The 10598-nt window shown below is 32.8% G+C and overlaps 1 protein-coding gene across 1 annotated transcript; it reads right to left on the bottom strand.

The window, feature by feature from the left end:
- Window positions 1–2847: 2847 nt before the first annotated feature.
- On the bottom strand, window positions 2848–6685 carry LOC117178555 (protein PXR1-like). Its single transcript, XM_033369982.1, has 2 exons — window positions 6565–6685; window positions 2848–3050 (listed from the first exon to the last, which is right to left on the bottom strand). The coding sequence occupies exons 1-2, from the start codon at window positions 6683–6685 to the stop codon at window positions 2848–2850; spliced, it is 324 nt and encodes a 107-aa protein (XP_033225873.1).
- Between the last annotated feature and the right edge of the window lie 3913 nt (window positions 6686–10598).

The following is a 10598-nucleotide window of genomic DNA, read 5'->3' as shown; positions in this document are numbered from 1 at the left end:
TTTAATCTTTATCAAAATATTTGAATTTCAAACGTTTAAAGATAAATTTCCTGCCAAATGACGCATTTTCAACAGGTGGAATTTAAAAAAAAAGGAAGAAATGTTTAACGAAAAAGTTCATTTTTCACCTAAAAAGACGAATTTTCAAAAAAATGCATGAATTGATTACCAAATCGTTAGATTTTCAAATCAGTAAGTTTTTAAAATAAAATATTATCCTCCATTGTAGGATAATTTTACTCCAAAAAAATGAAATAGTTAAATTTTCAGATTCAAAAATTACTCTGTAATCAGAAAAAAAATAATTTTTAACAAAAATTTCATATAAATATATTTTCTGTTTATAATTTAGTCTTGTTCAGTATCAAATTAACTTTTTCATCCAAATTATTATGATTTTATAATTCAAATGTTTCGTTAGAGAATTTCTAATTTTGTCTTAAAACACCAATAATTAAACTTTTTTTAAATTAAAAGTTTCACAATTCCATTTTTCGATAAAACTTTACCATTCTTAGTTAAAAAATTAAATAATACGCGGATTAATTCTAACATAAAATTCAAGTAGGTTCATTCCAATACTAACTCTGAAAATTAATTTTTTATTCTAAGTTTTTCTTTATTAACGAAATTTTGAATTCACCAAATGGACACGTAGACAATATTTGCATACTGGCAAATTGACTCGCTATAAACACACAAAAAATCCGTATGAACATAAAATCGAGATGTTTTTAAAGGCTTCGTTCCTTGAGAGGGGGGGGGGGGGGGGGGGGGGGGGGGGGGGGTGATGAATATAGCAGTAGTAGGTTCATTGAGAAAGAGACAGAAAGAGGAGTTCAAGAGAGGGAGATGAAGAAAGTAACGTGAGAAAATGGAGAGGGAGTATGAACAGTATGAACGGAATAGGAGAGGAAGAAAGAGAGGAGAAGATAGTGTGAGACAGCAAAGGACACGAGAAAAGGTGAGGAAAAAAAGGAAAGGGAGAGAAGAAGAGAGAGAGAGAGAGTAAATAAGAGGAAGAAATGGAGACAGAGTGAGGAAAAGTGAGAAATCGTGAAGGAAATAAAAAAGAAAGAAAACAATAGGGAGGAAAGGCGAGGAAGAAAAGGAGAGGGTAAGCAGTATAAGGAGAGCAGAGGAGAAAGTGTAGGAGAGAGAGAACAGAAGAGGAAGAAAGACAAGGAACAATGGAGTGGCGTGCTGTAGTGGAGAAAGTGTATAACATAAATGAGACTAAACAAAGGAAAAGGAGAACAGAATAGGAGAAGAGGAATGTGAGAAAAGAAGAAAAAGGTTGAAAATGAACGAGAGTGAATCAAGCTGAGAGTGAGAGAGGGGTAGAAAGGACGAGGGAGAGATAGAAAAGGAGATAGAAAAAGAATAAACAAAAAAAATAGGGAGGAAAGAAGCGGGTTAATTAAAAGAGAAGAAGACAAGATGTAGAAAAGAAGAGGAAAGCCAGGAAAAGGAGAACAAGGGACGTAGAAATTAAGAGGGAGAAATAGTATCGGGAAAAATGATAGGTAAAAAGGATAGAGAGAAAAATTAGAGGAAGTACAGGAGAGGGGGAAAATGTCAAAAGTAAAGAAAGAGACAAAATTAGATATCAGAAAAGGGAGCGTAGGGGAGGAAAAAAGAAGAATTAGAAGAGTAGAGGAAAAGAAGAGATAGTGAAAGAATGGTAGAAAAGGGAAGGGATATGGAGAGGGGCTGATAGGGCAAGGTGATAAGTCGCTTTTCCGTGACGTTATTATCGAACGAGATTCGGACAAGAAAAGTGGAGAATAAATCTTTCCCTCGTAACGTGTGATCGAGACTAATTTTCCACGCGATAAAGCGAAACAAACGCGAGCCCATCGCCCTGAAACAAACCACCCGTCCGCTGACTTCCGGAGTTCTGGCGCGCGACCACAACTACTTTCCCGTCTGAAGTTTCGCGTTTCCAACCGCAGCAGCTATTGTAATTCCTTTCGCCTTTAGCGGTAACAATGTTACTTGTTACTTGTTACACGTAGATGCTACATGCACTCGGGACAGAACAAAGGGTCAGCGTTGCAAGAAAGCTTGGTTTATTTGGAAAAAAATCAGGGTAGATAGCTCGAGGGTATTTGTGCTATTTTTTTAACTTTCTCCACCACTTTCTATTTGAAACAATCCCTTTTCTTTTTTTCCCCGCCCTTCCACCCACTACTTTACTCTTCCTCATTTTCTCCCTCTACTGTTTTCTATTTTGTGTTATGTTTCTCCCTTTCTACCCTCTAGTTCTCACTTTACTTTTTTCACTCTCATTTTTACCTTCTACTTTTTTCCTCACCCTTTCTTCATTTCCATTTTGTCCTCTCTTTTACTTCCTCTATACCTTCCTCTGCCTCTTATTCCTTGCCCCTTTTCTGCCTTCACTCATTTTTTTCACTCATTTTTCACTTTTCACTCATTTTATTCTTCTCGTTTTCTCCTTCTTTTTCTTTTTTGTCATTTCCTGTTCTCCCTCTCCCTTTATCTCTCACCCGAGCATCCTCTCTTCACCTATCTCGCGTTTTCTTTTATTCCTTTACTGCCTCTCCTTTTCTGCTATGTTTCTAATCCTTCTTCTCTGCATCCCCGGCGCTAACTTTGCTGTTTCTTCTAATTTTAAATCACGATTTTATTTTTTCCCTTCCTTTTTCTTCATCGCCCTTTCTTTCTCACACTTTTTCCCTCTCTTGTACTTTCTCTACTCTTCTTCCCCTCCTTTTCTTCCTCTAAACTTGTCGCATAACATTGCTCCCTCTCCTTTCTTCACCTCCTTTTCTCTCTTTCCTGTTTTTCTACCCGTCTTCTCGCTCTCCTGTTCTTCCTCTCCAATTACAACGCTCCATTTCTCCCTATCCTTTTCTTCTTATTCTTTTCTTCCGTCCACTTTTTCCATCTTCTTTTCTTTCTCTCCGTTTCTCTCTTGTCCTTTCTCCCCTCCTTTTGTTCTTCTGTCTCTCTCTCTCTCTCTTGTTTTCTCTCTTTTCTCTTCTCCCATCCTGTGCTCCTTCTCCTTTTCTCACTTCCTCTAGATTCTAGAGTATGTCACTCAGTTTCTCCCTCACCTTCTTCTCTTCTATTCTCCCTCTCCTACACTTCCTCTCCCGTTCTCCTTCAACTGTTCAACCTCTCCTGTTCTCCTTTTCTTTGCTCCCTCAGTCTTTCTCCTTCTCTTTTTCTTTCAACCCCTTTCCGCCTCTCCTGTTCTGCCTTTTTGCTTGAAAATTCAACAACTTGTTTGAAATTTTGGTCTTTCTTGATTGAAAAATTTGCCCTCTTGAGAATTATACGCCTTTATTAAAAATGATTCTAAATGGTTTAAACAATTCAACTCTATGAGTAGAAATTTATTTCTTTATGGTTGAACATTACTTTATACACAAATTAAATTTTTCTCACTGAAGATTCATCTATTTCATTGAAAATTAAACTGCCTCTTTAAAAGTTCAACTGCTCTACTTAAAATTTATTTTTTAAGTTATGCGTTTACCTCTTTGGTGGAAAATGTAATATTTTGTTAAAAATTACATTTTTTGTTGTAAATAATTTTTAAATTAAAAATTCTGCTAAACCGTTTTGGTGAATAATTGATATTTCTAATTAAAAAATTTATCTTTTCCGGGTTTCGGTAGGGTGTCCGTCCGTCTTACTTTTTTCAAAGAAGTGGAAGTGAAGGGAGGGAAAGGGAAGTTAGGGAATGAGAAGTAAGGGGTAGGGATGTAACTCTAGGGGTGTCAGGGGAGCGGAGAGGAACTGAGGGGAAGTGAAGACTAAGGGAGGGGAAATTAGGGTGGAGAAGTGAGAGGAGGGGTAATGGGTGGAAATGACGATAAGATACAAATGAAAAAAACACCTTTTTGAAAAAAGAAACTGAATAATAAAAAAAGAAACTTGAACCATTCAAGAAGTTTAAAAGTTGAAGAATCTAAAATACAAAATCTTTACGAAGACTAACAAAAAAATTAATAAAATAAATTTATAAAAGTAAATATGGAGTGAATACTTTGATGGAATTTTCCGTAAAATTAAGCCCTGTTCCAGCTTTTATTAAATAAATATTTTTTTGATTATTCATCCGAAAATATATAAAACAAAATTCAATTTTTTTTAAAATAGAATAAAAAAGAAATCTTCAAAAACAACAGAAGTTAATAAATCTTAAAATCAAAATCTTCACCAAGAAATAAAAAGAAAAGATTAAAAGAAATTGATAAAATAAATACGGACTAAATACTATAAAGGAAATTTCAATAATATTATTCCCTTTGCCAGCTTTTTTTTAAATGAATAAATAAATTCAAAATGTTACAGAAATAGTGAAGGATAATATTATATTTTAAACTTATGAAGAACCTTTATAAGTTGGAAAATTTGGTGGTAAATTTTTGTATTTTATTGAAAATACGTCTTATGGTAGAAAATTCATCTTTCTTTATTAAAAATCAATTTATCTATTTGTTAAAAATTCGTCTTCTGGAGAAAAAATAAACTGTTTTTTTTAAGTTTCGGCTGAAAATTCATTTTTAAAGGTAAAAATTATAACTATTTTAAAAAGTAGTCTTTTTTAGTTAAAAATGTAACTATTTTATTGAAAATTTATTGCCTTCGATTGAAAATTTATATCGTATAGTCAAAAATTCATTAAAACAAAATTTTTTGTTGCAAATTCAACTGTTCTAATTAAAATTCGTCTTTTTCGGGTAAAAATACAATATATTGAGACTTAAATTCTTAAGAGCACTTAAAGGGTTTTTACAACGGTATTTTCATCATTTTATTTCAAATAATTTATTCTCCTATTTTCGTGAAAAAACAGCCTATTTCCCTGTTTTGAAAGAATGTTGAGCTTCGTTACTTTTCAGGAGGGTCAGCAGGGGAGTCAAAAATATCCCAAATCGATTGATGTAGCTTCTGAGTGGCCCCTAAGGTACCCCCATCCATTTCTACCCCCCCCCTTCTGCTAATTATGACAATAAAAATTAAATAAATAATTCTCACACATGAATGTCGCCTTAATAAGAAGTGCTGTCTTAAATTTTGAAAAGCTTACTGGAGAAGTCCGGCTTATAAGGTTTATGGACTAGCACTCTGTTTATCACGAAGGGGCAACTTTTCTCTCCCTTGCTTGGCGAGAAAGTACCAGGAATCCGTTTAATCCGGTGAAAACGATGCCACAGCCCTAGTACTTTTCGAGTGCCGTTGCCGAGTAAAATCTAATAAAATGAAAGCCACCCTCGATTTTCACTAAAACTGCTCTGCGTTCTTTAACCTCCTTTCCCTCCCCTATTGCACCATCCCCTATCCAACATCCAAACCCTCTCCACTCCCAGTCCTGCTTCGGTGGCTCGTATCTACAAACGAGTAATTACTCGCTGTAATTACTTGTCACGTTGCATTCTACATCCACCAGCCCCTTCTCCACATCCACACCCGTCTTTCTCACTCTCTTCCTGTTATACTCTTACTCTTCCAGCCATCCCGTTTCCCCCTTTCTCGTTTACGCGTTGCACTACTCAAATTAAATACAAGCCCGCAGGGATGTGATACCTCCTACAGTTTTAATTTGGCAGGTAATTCAGTTAAAATTGATATCAGGGAACGTTTGTACTCTTCACACTTTTATTACGTTTTTTATTCTTTTATCTTGTGGGAGCTTCCAAATATTGAGTGACACTTCTCTGGTAAAAAAAATTAATTAAAAAAGTGGGTCGTGTTTCTTCAAAAAAAAATTTTGTATAGTATTAAGACGTTAGTTAAGACATTGAAACCTTCCCCTCTTATTCTTTCCCTGGCATGACTTCACACTTCGCCACCACTGACCCAACTTCTTGCTTCTGCATATCCTCCTCTCCTTGTTTCTCAAGATGATATTACCTTTCCTAACCAATCTTTCCCCTCTCATACTCACCCTTATTTCCCTTTCCTTTACTTTCGTAACTCTTATTTCCCATAACCTACGCTACTTCAATGCCCCTTATAACCCCTCTCATACTATCCTGCCTCTTACTTCACCTTTCTCCACCACTTACTTAACTTCTTTCTCTCCTACTTCCTCCTCTTCTTTCTTTTCCAGCTTACATTCGATCCTTTATTACTTACTTTTCTAATCATCATTCCTTCTGCCATACTCACCCACATTTCCCTTTTTCTACTTTTCCTTCTCTCATTTTCCATCACCTCCCCTACTTTATTATCCCTCGCTACCCCCCTTGGATAATGTGCTTCCTCTCATTTCATCCTTTGCCACCAGCTACCCAATTTCTTCTTCCTTGCATTCCTACTCTTATTTATTCTCAAGATGACACTTCTCTTTTATAACTTCCTTTTCCTAGTTATCACTTTCTCTCCCATACCCACCCTCATTTCCCATTCCCTAATTTTCCTGCTCTTGTTTTTTATCACCTCGCCTACTTACTCATTTCTCATCAGCCCCTTTTCATACTTTCCCTTCACTCACTTCACCCTTCGCCACTACTGCCACAACTTCTTGTTATTTGAATTTCTCCTCTCCTTTCTTCTACAGCTAACACTCGTTCTTCTATTACTTACCTTTCCTATCCATGACTTCCCCTGCGATACTCATCCTTATTTCCTTTCCCCTACTTTCCCAACTCTTATTTCCCATCACTTCCCGTACTTCTTCTCCTTCCATCAACCCCCTCTCATACATTTCGTCTTCTCACGTCACCCTTCTCTACTACTTACCAAACTTCTTGCTACTCTACTTTCTCCTCTCCTTTGTTCCCCAGCTGACACACCCCATCCATTAAATCCTTTCCTACTCACCACGTTCCCTTTCACAATCACCCTCATTACCCTTTACTCACTTTTCCACCTTTCACCCTATACCTTTCCCACCTCTCTTCCCTACTTTCTCACCCCACACCCCATTTTGCCTACATATCCACACCTTTTTTTTCTTCTTCAACTTCACTCACTTTCCCTCGCTTTTCCTACTTCCCATTACCTCATTCACTCTCACTTCCTCTTATTCCGTCTCCACATTTCCCCTACATGAACTGCTTTGACTCCCCTCAATGGCCCTTACTATCTTTCCTTGAAAAACAGTGTGTCCAACGGACAGACGCACATTGGGATGAAATCAAAAAACGAGGTTCAAAATAACTTTCAGCCGGCATTATTTAACCGTTTTTTAATTTTTTTGATGAAAAGTGCAGCATTATATTTTAAAGAGATTTATTTAGCCTGATATATTTGTGTTTTGTTTAAACTCTTATGTTTATGCAAATAGTGAAGAAAAAGCCGAGTTTTCCGTTTTTTTTGTTTACGTTCGTAAATTTTTTTATGATCAGCGTTGCCAGTCTTTATTTACGGCGATAGTTGAAAGTAAGAAAAATGATATTTTTAATTTAATTGTTATAAACAAATTATCTTAACCAATTGTCTACACTATGGATTCTTCGTTTGCAAAGTAAATTTTTGCATTAAAACTACTGACTTTCATGATAAAAATAATACTTCGTCGTCAAACTTTGTCTTTCGATATTTTTTATTTATTTTATAAACGAATTATATAAACAAATGCCTAGTGTGGAAATTTAAAGGCAGCAAGAAATCGTGCTTTTATCTTAATTCTCCTCAGATTATATCCCCATTGATATTGAATGATGGAAAATTAATATCCGATAATTATCATCCGAAATTTTTTCTTGATTGTATAAGAAAATTATATAATCAAATTTATAACTTGCTTATTTAGAGGTCGAAAAAATTCCTTTTTCCCCCTAATTTTCCTCAAATGATGCCGCCATTTTTGCATGTATTAATAAAATGTTCTTTGGTTTTCACGTTATAATGAAACAATTTGTTTAAAAAATTAATCAAATATATGAAAAAACAAAATATCACAAATAAACATCAATGGTGACATCATTGAAGGAAAAGTCGCATTAATTTAATTAATTTAATTAAATTTAAATTACATTAAATTTAAAATTTAATTAATTAATTTGTTCACAATAATTAACTTAACAATATCATATTTCTTTGCTTTCAGCTACTCCCCTGCCAAAATTCTGGCAATGCTAAACATAGAAAAAAAATTTTGACGAAGATAAACAAAGAAACGAAAAAATCTACTTTTTCTTCACTCTTTGCATTAATATAAAAGTTAACAAGTTAACATAACAAGTTAAAATGAAAACAATATAATCAACAACAAAATTTCAGTAGTCGCATTTTGAAATAAATAGTTGATTTTTCAAGCCAAAAGACGAATTATTTAGAAGACAGTTGAATTTTCAACCCGAAACGTGGAATTTTTGACAAAAACATTCATTTTCAGCCCAGAAAGATAAAATTTCAACTAAAAAAGATGAGTTTACAAAATAGTTACATTTTCGACAAAATAATTACACTTTCGAACGGAATCGTTAAATTTTCGACAAAATAATTTAATTTTTAAGAAAATAGTTAAATTTTTCAGAAAATGATTTTACTAATAACAAAAGCGTTTAATTTTTCACCGTGAAGCTGCATTTTTAACCTACAGAGATAAATTTTCAACCAAAAAAATCAAGTTTCTACCAGGAAACAAATTTTCAATAAAATTCATGGACTTTCAACCAAAAAATTACATTTTTAACTAAAGAAGATAAATTTTCTATAAAAAATGTAACAGTTTAATTTTTTGATAAAAAAACTAATTATCAACACAAAACGAATGATGGATCATTTGAACTTAACACAAAAGGACCAATTTTTAACAAAATAGTTCAATTCTTAACCAAATGGATGAATTTACACAAAATGGATTAACTTTGTACCAAAATAGACCAATTTTAATTGCATCAGATTAATATGCGTTCCTCGAATTTCAGAGAAAATCCATAATACTTTTTTATATGTCTTGTTAGATAATACTTTATTGCTAATTTTTTTCATAAATAAAATAAATATTTTATATTTTATTATGTTAAGTTTTATCAAGTTTGTCATTTATCCCGATGCATTTAAATTCTCTAGTTACCTACAAAGGTTTTAAAATGTCTCAACTTTTTTAACTTCTCTAGAATATTCTAGATCATTCTCTAATTAGATAAAAATGTTCGAGTTTTATCAAATTTTCTAGTAGTTCAATTCATTAGAATTGTCTACCTATCTGAAAATTATCTAAGAAGACCTTGAACTGTTTGAATTTTGTTGAATTTTCTAGAACCTGTTAGATTAGTCTATCATTATGGATTGTTCATGAATTTTTTCGACTATTCTGAAGTGTTATTAATTTGCTACTTAGTTCGATTCATTAGAATTCTCTACATTTTTAAAAATCATCTAAAAAGACCTTGATATTCTTGAAATTTGTTAACTTTTCTTAATGATTGTAGATTATTCTACAATTGTGGATTGTTCTTTAATTTGCTCGAATATCCATAATTTCTTTTTTAGTCCGAAGCCTTATACTTCTCTAATTACATAAAAAAAACCTTGAAATCTTTGCATTTTGTTAACTTTTCTGGAACATTCTAGATTATTCTATAATGGTGGATTTTCTTGAACTTTTTCGACGCTTCTGAATTATTATGAATTTGTTGCTTAGTCCGATGCATACAAATGCTGTACTTTTCAAAAGTGATCTCAAAATGTTTTACTCTTGCTAACTTTTCTCGTAGATTCGAGTTTATTCTATAATTGATAAATGTTTTTAAATCTTTTCTACTATTCTGAAGTATTATTAATCTTGTTTCCAGCCTAATGCTTTAGAATTCTCTATACTTATGTATAAAGATCTAAAAATGGTTCAACTTTGTTAACTTTTCTAGTACATTTTAGATTATTATAAAATTGTAGATTGTTCTTTAATTTTTTCGACTATTCTAAAGTGTTATCAATTTGTTACTCAGTCCGATTCATAAGAATTGTCTACCTATCTAAAAATTATCTAAAAAGACCTTGAAAACTTTGAATTCTGTTAAATTTTGTGGACGTTCTAGATTATTCTATCATTGTGGAGTGTTTTTGAATTTTTTTGACTATTCTGAATTTGTTATTTAGTCCGATGCATTAAAATTCTCTACTTATCTAAAAAGATCTACAAATGCTATAATTTCTTTAACTTTTCTCATACATTCTAGATTATTCTAGAATTGTGAATTTTTCACGAATTTGTCGACTATTCTGAATTGTTATGAATTTTGTTTTTACCGAATGCTTTAGAATTCTCTATAATTATCTGAAAAGATCTAAAAATGGCTTCATTTTGTTAACTTTTCTGTTACCTTCTAGATTATTCTAAATTTGTGGAGTGTTCTTGATCTTTTTCGATTATTCTGTAGTGTTATTAATTTTTGAACTTAGTCCGATGCATTAAAATTCTCTACCTATCTAAAAATCATATAAAAAGTCCTTGAAATGTTTGAATTTTGCTAACTTTTCTGGAACATTCTAGATTATTCTATAATTGTTAAATGTTTTTGAATTTTTTCGACTATTCTGGAGTGTTGCGAATTTGGTTTTTAGTTCGATGCATTAAAATTCTCTACTTATCTAAAAAGATCTACAAATGCTATAATTTCTTTAACTTTTCTCATACATTCTAGATTATTCTAGAATTGTGAATTTTT

The sequence above is a fragment of the Belonocnema kinseyi genome, chromosome 8 (assembly GCF_010883055.1).
Source record: "Belonocnema kinseyi isolate 2016_QV_RU_SX_M_011 chromosome 8, B_treatae_v1, whole genome shotgun sequence".
NCBI classification, from domain to species: domain Eukaryota; kingdom Metazoa; phylum Arthropoda; class Insecta; order Hymenoptera; family Cynipidae; genus Belonocnema; species Belonocnema kinseyi.
This window is presented reverse-complemented; position numbering and strand designations above follow the sequence as displayed.

Coding starts and splice junctions, on each gene's coding strand:
- LOC117178555 (XM_033369982.1), bottom strand. CDS start 6,685: ATGTATGAGAGGGGGTTGATGGAAGGAGAAGAAGTACGGGAAGTGATG. Junction 3,051..6,564: donor GGAAGTCATGGATAGGAAAG/GTAAGTAATAGA, acceptor GACATACTCTAG/AATCTAGAGGAAGTGAGAAA.